Here is a 13,606-nt window from a genome sequence, read left to right as displayed (position 1 = left end):
CAGGCAACCATGTTGGCTGCACAATCTGTGACCAGGCTTCTCACCTTTCCTCTGATTCCACACTCTACCATCAGGGTGTGTTTTACCTCAGCAAGGTGAGCTGCTGTGTGGCTTTGGGGAAACTTTCCTACCCCTAAAAGAACTGTGTATAAGAACTGTAATTTTCATGTTTATCAATAGAATGGACAGATAATAAGTAGATTACATTAATTATACAATTACAATACTGATTTAATAATAGTCTAATTACCGTTGGAAGGAACTCCAGCGCAGCCTGGATTGGTCAGCGGTGTAGCTACATTCTCATGTTTGGCTCGAAAGTGCCTCAACATGGAAGAGGTGTTATTGCTGTATGCCAACTCTTGAGGGCACAGCAAACACCGAACCTTAAAATAATGAGAGTTGTTAAAGCATGACATTATATTGATTCGTTATGATTGGTATATGCAGTCACAGCCTATTTACCTTATTGGGGGATAACATATCAAAATGTTCCCATACTCTTGATCGCTTTCTTCCTCCGGTAGCATCCATATCGTCTTCTACTTTCTGCTCTTCTGCTAATATAACCTACTTCTCTTCTGCTGATGAACTATACTATTCTGCTAATATAACCTACTTCTCTTCTGCTGATGAACTATACTATTCTGCTAATATAACCTACTTCTCGTCTGCTAATGATAATTCTCTAATCGTATTCTAATAATAACTATGTACTCTATTAACCCTTGTGTTATCTTCGGGTCGTTCTGACCCATCAGTCATTGTGACCCACCGTCGTATTGCGACAACTTTACCGCATACAAAAACAAAGTGAAGCATTTTCTTTTAACCGTTGGGCTGTCTCAGACCCCCCACATTGCGAAGGTTAAAAGAAAATTATTTTTATTTGTTTTTGTATTGGGTAAAATTGGGTAAACACAACGATGGTTCGTTATGAACCTTTGGGTCATGTGACCCGAAGGCAGCACGAGGGTTAATGACTGTTTGCGCTTCTGCTAATGTAGTGTTCGCCTCCTATTAAGACGACAAGCACTGGTTTCTTTCCCTCTTTTAAGGTTTAGAAGTGCGCCACAACTTTGAACCAGTTCGTGACGTCTGAAGCATTGAACGTCATCAATCACGTGGCATCGTCATTTGACACAAGCTCCAACCCACTTTTTCGAAACTGTGCGTATTGGTTTTGCGACACAAGCATCGATGCGTCAGTGCCATATGTCCCATCCCTAGTTGTCACACATACATGAAATGTTGTTAATATAGTTTCTTATATACTAGTGTAATAATTGGTAGGGATGGGCGAACGATGCCTTGTGAAGCTTTGGTGGTTTCTTCCGGATTGTGCCGGCCCAAAGAGCCGAACTATCGGCGCATTGAAAATGAACAGCGTCATATAGCAGCCGTTTAAACTGGCTGAATGAGGCGTAGTGGTTGTCTCCGACGGTAGACTACCCTACGTTATTTAATATTTTAATTAAGGCTACATGTATGGAAGCAAATCAGTGCCATAATGTTTTGAATTTTAAAAGGCATTGAATACTTAATATTGAAATTTAAACAACACTGAATTCTCATCTGAATATATTTCAATGTAAAATAAAATTCAGGTTGCTCAAATTCGAGCCTAAAAATTTCGATCTTAAATAATTCAACCATAAAAAATTCGACCCTATCAAATTCGATCCGAAAATTTTCGAGCTGAAAACATTTGAGCTGAAAAAATTTGAGCCTATAAAATTCGAGCCTAAAAAATTTGAGCCTATCAAATTCGACCCGAAAAATTCAGAGTTTAAAAAATTCAGATTTTTAACATCCGGGATATCAAGGACAGGTAGAGCAATCGAGCCTCAATGCAATCGAACCAACTTCTGACCTATCAGAGCACAGACCTTCAGTCAAGCACTCTGAGGAAGCGGGAAACCTTCAAGCTCAAGAAAGAAGAGAAGAGGAAAAGAACGATGGCTACCCGTGACAGCAACCAGGCTTCGGTGAGTCAAATTTCGATGTAATCAAATGTTATTTTATTTATATAGAGCATTTCATACCAAAAGAAAACGCAAAGCGCTTGAAGCACGGTGGCCCAGTACTGTATGGAACCCCACATTCTAGCCAGTTGATCACTTTTGGGCCAGTACAGTAGTATGGCCCAGGCAATGCTACAGTAGCGACCGTTTGAAAATTAGCTGGTGAAAACAGCTCTAACCGTTAGCTTATTTGTTCTCAAGCTAGGCTACTTAGATACATCTAAAGGCCGAATTATACTACTCCGACTCTGGTATGGACAGACAGACGGACGGAGTCGGACGGATTCGTTGAATTTATAGTACTCCGAAGGCTGTGGGTGAAACAATTCACTGCCAGAAGAGCAGGAGGTGCTGCACTGCGATGCTAGCTAGGTTATGAAAAGTCAGAGCAAATTTACAAATTAGCCGTTTCATCAATAAAATAAGCACATTTTCAGCAACTACACTGCCCATTTCTCGTCACATTTTAATTCAGATGGTGATTTACATGTACTGTTTAGCTGCAATATGAATTGTAAAAACTTGCAGCAATGGCGGTCAAAGAATTCTGTTCTCTTGTTGGTCACGGCAACCCCGCCCCTGACGCAAGCGGTTCCAATCATTGATATATATAAAGATTTATATATATCTATGGTTCCAATACGGACCGATCACAGCCAAGGGGTATCGAGAGGACGTTCCTTGACGTTCCTGTGTCCATGAAAACGCAGTAGTATTATTCTGCCTTTATATTCACATGTGGGCCACTCGTGAAAAGTCTGTTTTTAAAAGGTTATTTATTTACATTTTATATTATATGACGACGATTATATATCATGAATGAATGACATTTCCGAAAATGTTACTCTTTTTCTATGTATTGAGAATGTATTGTAGCAATTAACTATAAACGGTCTAGCTATCTAAAAAGAATTGAACTTTGTTGTGTTTTCTAAATTACACTTCTATTATTGTGTTGAAAGGGTAATCACGCTGAGGTTGTAAAATCGGTCAGGACCTTATTGTCTTTACTGACATCACGAGGTGCAAGCAGTGGTGATGTCCCTTCTACAAGTCAGGATATAAGGTTCAGTACACTTTTAATACTGTACACATGAAAATTATGTTTTCTATCTAATTAATAATTTCAGACTCACTAATAACTATTTTTAGTTACAACCCTGCAGGGAACAGAGGCAGGGAGGACAGAATGGGCAGGGAGGACAGAATGGGCAGTCAGGCCATCAGTCACAAAGACCTTCAGTTCAAATTGAAATGACAAGGTTCAGCATTAGATTCTGTACATTAACTTGAACAGATTAAAACAACTTGATGGTCTGATAGTATTTAGGTTTAAATAGACTGTATTTTTTCTCAAAGGTCCTTTCCAGGTATGTTTACGAAGGCAAAAGGAAAGAGGCGTTTTCCTGCAGTAAATGTTGTTCCTGCTAAAAGAGCTAAACCACTTCAAGTGGCTTTCCATCTGTTACCTAAACAATATCAAAAATCTCCCACTGAGCTAGAGCAACTAGTTCACATGCAGGCAGGGTTGCGTCGCAGGACTGCCCATTTAGATGAGAGCACAACACATGATGAGGTAAGCATTAGCCTTAGTCTGCATGACTAAGTTGAAAAATGTGAATCTTATACAGTAAAGCTTTCTCAAAGGCGGAGAAGAACACCCAGGGCTTAGTTTACACCTATCGAAAATTCTAGCCACTGGGGGACCAAAGGCAGGCTAGGGGAACTCATATTAATGTTAAATAACATCCTAAAGTGAAGTTTTCATGTCATGTCACCTTTAAGCAAGACTGGCATGGTTTTTCAAAAAGTTTAACCTCAACCCTTTTCAGCATTCTTAATAATAAATAAATGTATAATAATAATTAATGTTAATTGTTTTTGGTTTACAGTTATGTGATACACTCAAGGTTGTATTTCCACAATTGGAGACAGTGTCTGGTGGTTGGCTGCTTTACAAATCAGCAGGTAGGCACTTATACGTTTGTATGTATTAGTATTGAGATATGGAACAACAATGACTCTGTTAGTGCTCATTCAAACAGTGTATAGGTCATCTGTAATGGGTACAGTGGCAGAGGAAAAAAAGTTTTCAATGGAGATCTTCATTACATTTTTTCTCTTACTTAAAGACTAGGCTTAATGTAATCCATGTCTATACAAGGGTGCTTATGTCATATATAGTTTTATTTCCCATTATGCTCGGAAATGTTTTTTTTTATAGGAGGATGGGGTAGCCGCAAACTCTCTCTTGTGACACCTGATGATACTGGCTACACAGGCCAAATAATTAAGCTTGCAAGCCAGGGGGGTAAAACGACTCTTTTCATGGCACCAATTCAAGAAGAACTAAGCACAACTCCTTTGCAACTAACAGACAATGCATTCAGTGGCATGCCAAACGCAGTGTGTCAGAAATGTGGAGCAGCTATTCCACTGCCGTTTCTGACCGAACACTTAAATCTTGCAACATCATTGATGTTGACAGTGATAATTGCCCGGCTAATGTGGAGGAAAACTGTGCGCAGGAAGACGTAACATGTAAGAATGAATTATTGGAGCATTTTCAATATATAATTAATAACATTGAACATGAATACGCTGCAATCAAAATGCCTGATGAGAGCAGATGCTTTATTAGAAATTACATTAAGTCATTTCTTAGTGGTTCCTACTTAAGTTTGTTTTGTTTTTTTTGCTAACTTAATATTCTCGGCAGCAGATCAGCAACCCTGTCCTATGTGCATGGACATATTTCCCTGTCACATTATTGAGGCACATGCTGCTTCATGCGGGGAAAGGTAACACCAATTTTCTATTGTTCGTACCGTACTCGTTTCACTCACCAGCAGATGCCTTGGTCTTTGAGCTATTAAAACATAAAAGCAGTTTTACAGATAACCATTATGAATATGTTGTGACTGTACAGTGCAGGAAATGAGGCAATTGAGTGTAGTACTGTGATGGAAGAAGAGCAAGCAGTAATGCCTGGACCGTCCAGAAGCAGTGCAGCAGTTACAGACGGTACGAATACGGCTTCAATCTACATTTAAAACATATCTAGAGGTTGCTGTCAAGCGTTAGATTCAAGCCTAATTGGTCACATTTGTATGTTTTCCTCTACTAGACTGGCTCACCATCCAAGACCCTACCAAGGCCATGTCTCAGTTTCGGGATTCCCTATTGCACATTTATGAAAAGGAGAGTGCTTTGGTTCTCAGCATGGATACTAGAGAAACCCCTGCCGAACAGGACATGGCACTCCTCTCCTTCTACAAGCGACCAAATGTGGAATGGGCACGACCCTTGCATTGCAGACTTGAAGGTAGCTTCAGCCACATGTCCTAATGGTCAAGGACTGCAAAAAGTATGACATTACTATATCAAACCTTGCATTGTGTTCCAGGTGACGTTGCCATTGGAAAGGGTGTAACTCGCTTTTTCCTCTCAACTTGCATTGAGAAGTTGAAGTCTGGGTTTTGCATCAACTTTGGTAAGTAGAGTGCAGTTATGTGTAAGATGACTTATTAAATAGGTATGGTCGAATATATTTTTCATATTATGTCAATCTGTTTTTCATCTTAGTAGTTTTGCTTGAGAACAATATATGTAATATATATGTTATACTAAATAATATCATGCCTACACTGGCGAAAAAATGTGATCTAATGTATAATACAGTTAGTTCCTACTAAATGATTGTGTATAATATATTTTAAATGGCTTTTCTCTAAACAAATTTTCTTTAACAGCAAACACTGATGTGACACGGCTGTTTGATGGAGAGACAGGCCATTTGGTGCCGTCAGCCTCTCACTTCCTAGTTGAAAGTGATATGTTTGTCATGGCAGGGAGAATGATGGGCCACTCCTTCCTTCATGGTGGACCGTGCCTGTCTGGGCTCAGCCCTGCCTTAGCTCATGTCCTGCTTGGAGGGGGTCCCGAAACTGCAACTGTAGCCCTAGAAGACTGTCCAGACCTGGACATCCGGGAAACAATCAGGCTTGTATGTTTTCCATCCTCAATCATTTTCAAAGTCTTGCTATTTCTTCCCTTTTTATATTTTTTAGTGGATATAAAAAGTCCCCACCCAACCATTTGTTTTAAAGTTTGTTTTACTTAATGGCAAATAGGGAGTGGAGACTTTATAGACCCGCTGTATATATGTAGTGTCATTACATGTTCTATTTCCTCTTGTTTTCCTCTGTGTATTGAAGCTTCAAGGTGAATCCAAACTCTCTGAGGAAGAGGCAAAAAGAGTACAGGACTTGGCCTATGCCTGGGACCTCCCTTGCCTGTCTAATAATAATAACAGGAGATGGCTTTTCGAGAAAATGTTGATCCATGCTGTGAGTAAAATCTTAGGATGTGGTTATGTTTGCAGAACCTAATTTCTAATTCTTAATCATTTTGGGGGGGGGGGATTAAGAATGACAATGTATTCCACCTTCTCTCTCTGTTGTCATTAACAGGTCATTGGACGTGTCACAAGACAAATTAAACAGCTGAGACGTGGTCTTAAAGAGACACAAATGTGGACCGTGCTGACCAAACGACCTGACACAGTGGCCCTGCTTTTCCCTAAAGAGGGAGCAGTGGATTACAGCCCTGAGGTAACTTAACACTATTTTAAATCCAGGCCTTTGTTGAATACTACTATAGGGTAGAGGTTTCATATCTGTATCCAGCATCTGTAATTGTGCCCATTAGTCTGTGTGCTTGATTTAGCGCTCTTAGGATTTGCAACGTGCTTTCCAAAGTACCCACCAGTGGCGTTTTTGAAGTGTGTGGTTCAAAAGCCTGAAAGAATCACACCAAATATAATGTAAGAAGCCATAATAAAAAGTGTATCCCATGTTGTTGTTTTTTTGCTTTCAATGTAGGTACTTCTGAAGCGCATTACCTGGCCTCATCATGATGAAGAAGATGATGACAATGATTTTTCCGTTGACACTATGTGCCACGTATCAGGTTATCTTCGACAGTTCATTGAAAATGGTATGTTGACAGAGTAAACATATGCGATAAACCGTGAAACAGTTGGTCATCTAGTTATCATTACCTCTCCACAGCAACTTTTCATGTAACTTGTAAAATAATTGAATATGTTTACTACACAGCATCACCGAATGAATTGGGAGATCTGGTGAAATTCTGGACTGGATGGGAGATTCTGCCAAGGACGAATCTGTCCCTTGAGGTGGTCAAAGGCAGCTTCCCCACCGGCCTCCACCTGTTACGAGACCCTGCGAATCCCAGGGCATTACAAAGACTATGCATCTTTTAAGATTGACATCCTAGCCTGTATTGGCAGTTGCCAAACAGGATTTGGTCTCATCTAATATGTTGATACAAACAGATATACACACTCGTACAGTTAGAGACGTACACACAAAAGAAGTTTACACCACACAGTTTGTGTTATGCATGTCTGCATGTTTCTTTGATGCATGAGACAGTGAGTTAAGATGCCTGGGTCACATTGCAAAGTGCTTGTGCAGTTATCTCTGACATAAAAAATAATATTTGACTCAGGAGAGATGTGAAGAATCTTTTAATCTATTGATGTATATGATGTATTATTATATAGTTGATCCAGTTCTTCTGAAAATGCTCAAAACATTCAGTTATTTAAATGTTCTCACAAAAGTGAACTGCTGCAGTGTAGATTTCACAGCCATAAGCCTGGGATAAAGCTCTTGGGTCAACAGCCTCTCTTAAAGCTGCCATTTGTTCATCAGTCAGTGGGCTTTCGATGTCTGGGACAACGATGCTGGAGTGGCAGTCTGGAGTAAGTCCACTGTTCTCCCACTCAATGAGAGGCATATCTATACCCTACAAATTTGAAAAAAGAAAATGTCACTTGTATGCGGTGTTGATTATCTATACAGACAGCATAGTTATATATATATATATATTTATAGAGTATATATGTAAAATTAGCATAAAACTAAGGATTGGTCATTGAGCAAATGCTTCAACATATTACATAGTAAACGCACAGCCCTATTTAGCAAAATATGGTCTATTATGGTCTATTAGACTGTTTCTAATGTTAATAATTGTGTGTGGGGGGGGTTGTTTTGTTTTTTACAATTGTTAACACAAAATAGTTGAATATTTAGACATACTGCCATGTGATCTGGAACTGGAATTGGCTGATGTATTTGACCCAGTGCCCACAGCTGATTAGGGGTCATATTGCCCTCCGTTCTTAATGGATGATGGTCCCAACCATTGCGAAAATTGTCCAGGTCATCTTGTAGACGTGGTAGGAACACATAATGGCAACAGAAGAGGTGTGTTGTATTGGCGATATTGAGGAAGCCCTCTTCTTCGAGGTAGTGAAGGACATCATAGTAGATGTTTGTTACAGCTGTCCATAGGTCTCTCCATAGCCTCTCAATTCTGGGGAAAAAAGTTTAGATGCATGGCAGCAGTCGAGTGCCCTATTTCAACTAGCTTTATCTGCACTTCTTTACTAACCGTTGATTGTGAACACTCTTCCCAGCAATGAAGCTGCCTCTTCCAGTGCCACGGACTGTAAACATGAGGTGTGCAACATCCACATTCTCCACCCCTTGATCAGCCCGTACCCTAAAACAAACATTTACAACAAAGACCATATTAAGTGTTGGTTGGCTATACAACCTATGAAATCAGCACAGGAATGTTTGAAGCATCTTACATCAAATTTACAAAAACTGCAAAAGATGATGCATGTGTTTAAGCTGTTATATGGAGGGACCGACAAAGTTTTAAAATCATATTTACCTAAGAGGGAAACCAAACTTCTCCACAGATTCTTGGAAGAAGGCCAGGGTGGTTGATGCAAGGTTATTGGAGGCTGCACCAAGATACATTATCTGTAATACCATACACACCATTTTTGTATTAGGCAAACACATAAGCAGGATAAACATGTACACATTTATTCCTGAAAACTGTACTTACCTTCCGTGAAAAGCCATCTATGCCACCAAAGATGACAATGTTGTAGCTGCAGGAAAATGTGTCGAGATGTTATTCTGAATAAACCCATCATTATATTTGGGTAAAATAATGAATGAATATGCTCTTTGGGAAAGTAATTTACCGGATGATTTTATGATTTGTGTCGATGTGCATCAAGGACTGGGGGCCTGGAACTGAGTAGGTTCTTCGGACAATGCAACCCAATTTGGTCATACGTGATATGACTCCAACGGTGTCGATGCGGTGCATGGAAGCTCTGACGCGGTCATACTGCACCCGCAGTCCTTGAGCTTGCAAAAGGGCTTTCACCATCCGATAACCTGAGTGAGGCTGCCTGGATTTGATGTCTCTCACACACCGATCCAATTCCTCATCTGTGAGAGTGCTGTACAGTGTCCTGACTGACATATCAGCCTCAGCCATACGTCGATGCACTGTTTGTTTTGACACCCCCAGAAGTGCAGCTATGCATGGGATGGACAAGTTAAGGTCCAAAAGACTGCTAAGGTACTCCGGAGAGAGGACCATTCGTGGTCGTCCAACTAGTCCTTGCTCAAATTGCACCGTTGAAGTTCGCTGTTCAACTTGTTCCTTTTCCAGGTTTATAAGCCTATGTAGTGATGTCAGGGCATCTACAATTGCTGGAGAAGCAGTCACCCGACTGGATACAGCATTTAAAAACACATACTCTTGTGTGACAGCGAACTCTAAGTAGTCCAAATCCAAAGGCATTTGGCTAATAATATGCTCTAAACGAGAGCGGAGACTTCCCAAAATATGGTCAAGCAGCACTTCCTAAGAGAGAAAAAATGTGTCAAAAAGATTTAATAAATAAGCAACGACTTCCATTATTTTCCCTCCAGGGGTTATAATGCACTTAGGGCTCGACATTTAGACGTTTATTATTGACTCCAGGTCATCACTTATAAATTCAACTGGCCTTGAATTAGTAGTATGTCTTGCCCAAAGTTTACTTAGTTTGACTATACTTTTCTAAATTCTCTTCATAGAAAAATAGTAAAATCTTAGGAAAGTTTTTATAAAATATAATATAAACTGAATAATGAACAGGTATTTTCAAACGGTCGCTAGCATTGCCTGGGCCAGTCGGATCATACTGGCCCAAAAGTGATCAACTGGCTAGCATGTGGGGTTCCATACAGTACTGGGCCACCGTGCTTCAAGCGCTTTGCGTTTTCTTTTGGTATGAAATGCTCTATATAAATAAAATAACATTTGATTACATCGAAATTTGACTCACCGAAGCCTGGTTGCTGTCACGGGTAGCCATCGTTCTTTTCCTCTTCTCTTCTTTCTTGAGCTTGAAGGTTTCCCGCTTCCTCGGAGTGCTTGACTGAAGGTCTGTGCTCTGATAGGTCAGAAGTTGGTTCGATTGCATTGAGGCTCGATTGCTCTACCTGTCCTTGATATCCCGGATGTTAAAAATCTGAATTTTTTAAACTCTGAATTTTTCGGGTCGAATTTGATAGGCTCGAATTTTTTAGGCTCGAATTTTATAGGCTCAAATTTTTTCAGCTCAAATGTTTTCAGCTCGAAAATTTTTGGATCGAATTTGATAGGGTCAAATTTTTTATGGTTGAATTATTTAAGATCGAAATTTTTAGGCTCGAATTTGAGCAACCTGAATTTTATTTTACATTGAAATATATTCAGATGAGAATTCAGTGTTGTTTAAATTTCAATATTTAGTATTCAATGCCTTTTAAAATTCAAAACATTATGGCACTGATTTGCTTCCATATACATGTGTTCATTTTTATCTGATATTAGTGCTCACACATTAAAATGTTGTGATACATCTGAAGGCCGTTAGAATTATATAATTTTCTCACAGTATAAGAATAGACAAGTTTACGCGCAAAATCCCAGGGGGCCGCCATAACTCTACACAAATGCATTTCATTTCCGCCGGAAGTGGTTTGCAAAGCATCTGCCGGTGTAAACACAGCGATGTCGATGCTAGCTTGGGATCACGGTTCTACTACTTTGACATACTTCGTCGTTTGACATTTACTACTGGATAAGTTGCCAACGTCGTCGCCATACTTTTAAGTACATTTTAGATTAGATTTATAGTTATAAAGCTTTTGCCAGTCCATCATTTTGTAGCTTTTAACATGGAGCAAAGGCAATGTCAGAAGATGACTTTAGTCGGTGACTCATTAGAACATTTGTTGTCTAGCTCTTCAATCTCTCAGCAAAATGTAGGCTAATTATTTGGCTAAAGGATGCCACACGTATCAGACAGAAGTTGTTCTATAAATTTGTAGCCCGACATTAAAAACATTTATAGTCGGTTGACTGATCGCGTTGTTGTACCCAGTCAAAGGAATAAACACACAGGAACATCATGAACATTCAATGGTCTTGCCAGTTATCCTGGCAAAACATGTAGCATAATGTTCTTTATTTATTGCCAGGACACGGTCCAAGTAGCCTAGGTATACATAACATTGAAAGCTAATTCGTTTGGAATTTCTAGGCTATTGATGTTACATGTTGATGTTCAGCCTATTCAATTTAACAACTTCAGAAGGACAAGACAGGCAGTACACTGTTATCCTTATTTAAGTGGCTTGTCACTGCCTGAAGTGCCTACTTATCTATCTATTCTTCCTATGAACCCGGTTATGACTGCTTTAAACAAGCACCGGTTGGCTACACACCTCATGCCGGGCTTTTACAGATGTGTGTATTGGCACTTTGAAAGGTTTGAATTATTATATCCACATATCAATGTATAATTATTAAATCCACTACAACAATAGGACAAAGGAACACCAACAAAATGTGAATAGCCTACAAACAATAAGCATACTACTGTAGTATAACTGTAACAGGCTAGAGGCGATTCTAGGTTTTAAAACTGGTGGTCGTAGCACTCTATCTAACCACTCGTTCAGGTGCTTTCTCGAGTGTTTGCAACCAACTACCGCACACGTCGTTCCCGAACCACTTTTCTTCATGTTGTAAATTGTATATCCTCTTTGTCACTGCGATATCAGTGCTTTGTCGGCACAACGGAGCTAGCTAGCAAAACAAACCCAGCCCGCCAGAACGGAAGTGAATTGCATCGAAGGGAGGAGTTTAGGAAGTAGAGCGGAAACGGCTCATAAACTTGTCTATATCTTCCGAGGTTCCCTGCACTGGGGCGCGAACTCGGGTAACCAGACTCGCATTATCAATACGTTGTCGTACAACGCTTTAACCAGCTACAACACCGAAAAAAGCCGTTACCTGTTCATGCGGGTGGACGGACTTTATACGATACGGTTTTTATATCAATTAAACTAGATTACACAGATTTTTTCTTATTCTTAACATTTGTGATATGTAGGCCTATTGTGAACTGGAGGGACTTTATTTTTTACTAATTATTATTACTGTTGACAACTTTTGTTTTCTGGGCACTGTATAGACCTACCTAGTCCTATCATGTTACGTTTCATTTCAATAAAATAACACAACACTCAAGTTTGAAGCATTGAACGTCATCTATCACGTGGTTTCGTAATTTGATACAACTTCCAAAACACTTCCAAAACATAACATGGCAGCTCCCTTTTTGAGAGACCCAGTTGACCAAGGAGCTATATTTTAGTTCGATTAGCTTTCCATACCAATAGAGTTCTTCGCGATTGCCAAGATCCTTTATTTCACACGGATGAGTTCTTGTTTGAGCGATATCGATTCAGCGGACAAGGACTCATTTATTTGCAAGACCTTCTCGGGCCGTACATTGCAAATATCACACGCCGCAGCAAGCTTTATGCTTTATTATGAGCTTATTCTGCTGTATATGAATATGTAACGCTATGTTTTAGGAAATGTCTTCCCAGCTAACACATGACGTTGCGGCAACGTTGCCAGTAAGTGCTGAGTTGGTAACCCGCGACGTTACCTTCTGGCAACGTCGTGGCAACGTCGTAGCAACGTTATAAAGGGAATGTTGCCAGTTGGTCCCATGGACAACGTTGCCACGACGTCGTACCTTGGTCGGCTGGTTACGTTATTTTTAGACCCGTTGACAACGTTGCCGCGACGTCGTACCTTGGTCGGCTGGTTACGTTATTTTTTGGTCCCCTGGACAACGTTGCCGCGACGTTGTACCTTGGTCGGCTGGTTACGTTATTTTTAGACCCGTGGGCAACGTTGCCGCGACGTTGTACCATGGTCGGCTGGTTACGTTATTTTTAGACCCGTGGACAACGTTGCCGCGACGTCGTACCTTGGTCGGCTGGTTACGTTATTTTTTGGTCCCCTGGACAACGTTGCCGCGACGTTGTACCTTGGTCGGCTGGTTACGTTATTTTTAGACCCGTGGGCAACGTTGCCGCGACGTTGTACCATGGTCGGCTGGTTACGTTATTTTTTGGTCCCATGGACAACGTTGCCGCGACGTTGTACATTGGTCGGCTAATTGCCTTATTTTTAGACCCGTGGACAACGTTGCCGCGACGTCGTACCTTGGTCGGCTGGTTACGTTATTTTTGGTCCCGTGGACAACGTTGCCGTGACGTTGTACCTTGGTCGGCTGGATACATTAATTTTGGTACCATGGGTTAAGTTGCGGCTAAGTCGCTCTT

At 40.4% G+C, this 13,606-nt stretch overlaps 2 protein-coding genes and 1 long non-coding RNA gene across 3 annotated transcripts; 2 read left to right on the top strand and 1 right to left on the bottom strand.

Moving 5' to 3' along the window:
• The first annotated feature begins 1,493 nt into the window (after nucleotides 1-1,493).
• Nucleotides 1,494-3,540, top strand: LOC134035331 (uncharacterized). Its single transcript, XR_009932352.1, has 4 exons — nucleotides 1,494-1,988; nucleotides 2,987-3,090; nucleotides 3,191-3,286; nucleotides 3,384-3,540. It is a non-coding gene; the product is annotated as an uncharacterized LOC134035331 (long non-coding RNA).
• Nucleotides 3,541-4,711: 1,171 nt separating this feature from the next.
• Nucleotides 4,712-7,487, top strand: LOC134034925 (G2/M phase-specific E3 ubiquitin-protein ligase-like). The gene is made up of 9 exons (XM_062479634.1): nucleotides 4,712-4,825; nucleotides 4,954-5,048; nucleotides 5,152-5,349; nucleotides 5,431-5,517; nucleotides 5,777-6,030; nucleotides 6,242-6,373; nucleotides 6,497-6,637; nucleotides 6,908-7,022; nucleotides 7,145-7,487. The coding sequence occupies exons 1-9, from the start codon at nucleotides 4,764-4,766 to the stop codon at nucleotides 7,309-7,311; spliced, it is 1,251 nt and encodes a 416-aa protein (XP_062335618.1). The 5' UTR covers nucleotides 4,712-4,763; the 3' UTR covers nucleotides 7,312-7,487.
• Nucleotides 7,488-7,560: 73 nt separating this feature from the next.
• LOC134034825 (uncharacterized) lies at nucleotides 7,561-10,524 on the bottom strand. The gene is made up of 7 exons (XM_062479463.1): nucleotides 10,261-10,524; nucleotides 9,121-9,794; nucleotides 8,979-9,024; nucleotides 8,799-8,890; nucleotides 8,511-8,621; nucleotides 8,156-8,432; nucleotides 7,561-7,859 (listed from the first exon to the last, which is right to left on the bottom strand). The coding sequence occupies exons 1-7, from the start codon at nucleotides 10,396-10,398 to the stop codon at nucleotides 7,656-7,658; spliced, it is 1,542 nt and encodes a 513-aa protein (XP_062335447.1). The 5' UTR covers nucleotides 10,399-10,524; the 3' UTR covers nucleotides 7,561-7,655.
• Between the last annotated feature and the right edge of the window lie 3,082 nt (nucleotides 10,525-13,606).

Source organism: Osmerus eperlanus, chromosome 2 (assembly GCF_963692335.1).
Source record: "Osmerus eperlanus chromosome 2, fOsmEpe2.1, whole genome shotgun sequence".
NCBI lineage: Eukaryota > Metazoa > Chordata > Actinopteri > Osmeriformes > Osmeridae > Osmerus > Osmerus eperlanus.
Note: the sequence above shows the minus strand (reverse complement) of the source record. Positions and strands in the feature narration are given on the sequence as shown.

What these genes read in the sequence shown, in the direction of transcription:
- LOC134034925 (XM_062479634.1), top strand. Translation starts at nt 4,764, where the DNA reads ATGTGCATGGACATATTTCCCTGTCACATTATTGAGGCACATGCTGCT. An exon ending in CTTGCATTGCAGACTTGAAG is followed by an intron (nt 5,350 to 5,430) that starts GTAGCTTCAGCC and finishes ATTGTGTTCCAG; the next exon opens with GTGACGTTGCCATTGGAAAG. An exon ending in AGAAAATGTTGATCCATGCT is followed by an intron (nt 6,374 to 6,496) that starts GTGAGTAAAATC and finishes TGTCATTAACAG; the next exon opens with GTCATTGGACGTGTCACAAG.
- LOC134034825 (XM_062479463.1), bottom strand. Translation starts at nt 10,398, where the DNA reads ATGCAATCGAACCAACTTCTGACCTATCAGAGCACAGACCTTCAGTCA. An exon ending in AAGTTTGGTTTCCCTCTTAG is followed by an intron (nt 8,622 to 8,798) that starts GTAAATATGATT and finishes TGTTTGTTTTAG; the next exon opens with GGTACGGGCTGATCAAGGGG. An exon ending in AAGAGTGTTCACAATCAACG is followed by an intron (nt 8,433 to 8,510) that starts GTTAGTAAAGAA and finishes TTTTTTCCCCAG; the next exon opens with AATTGAGAGGCTATGGAGAG.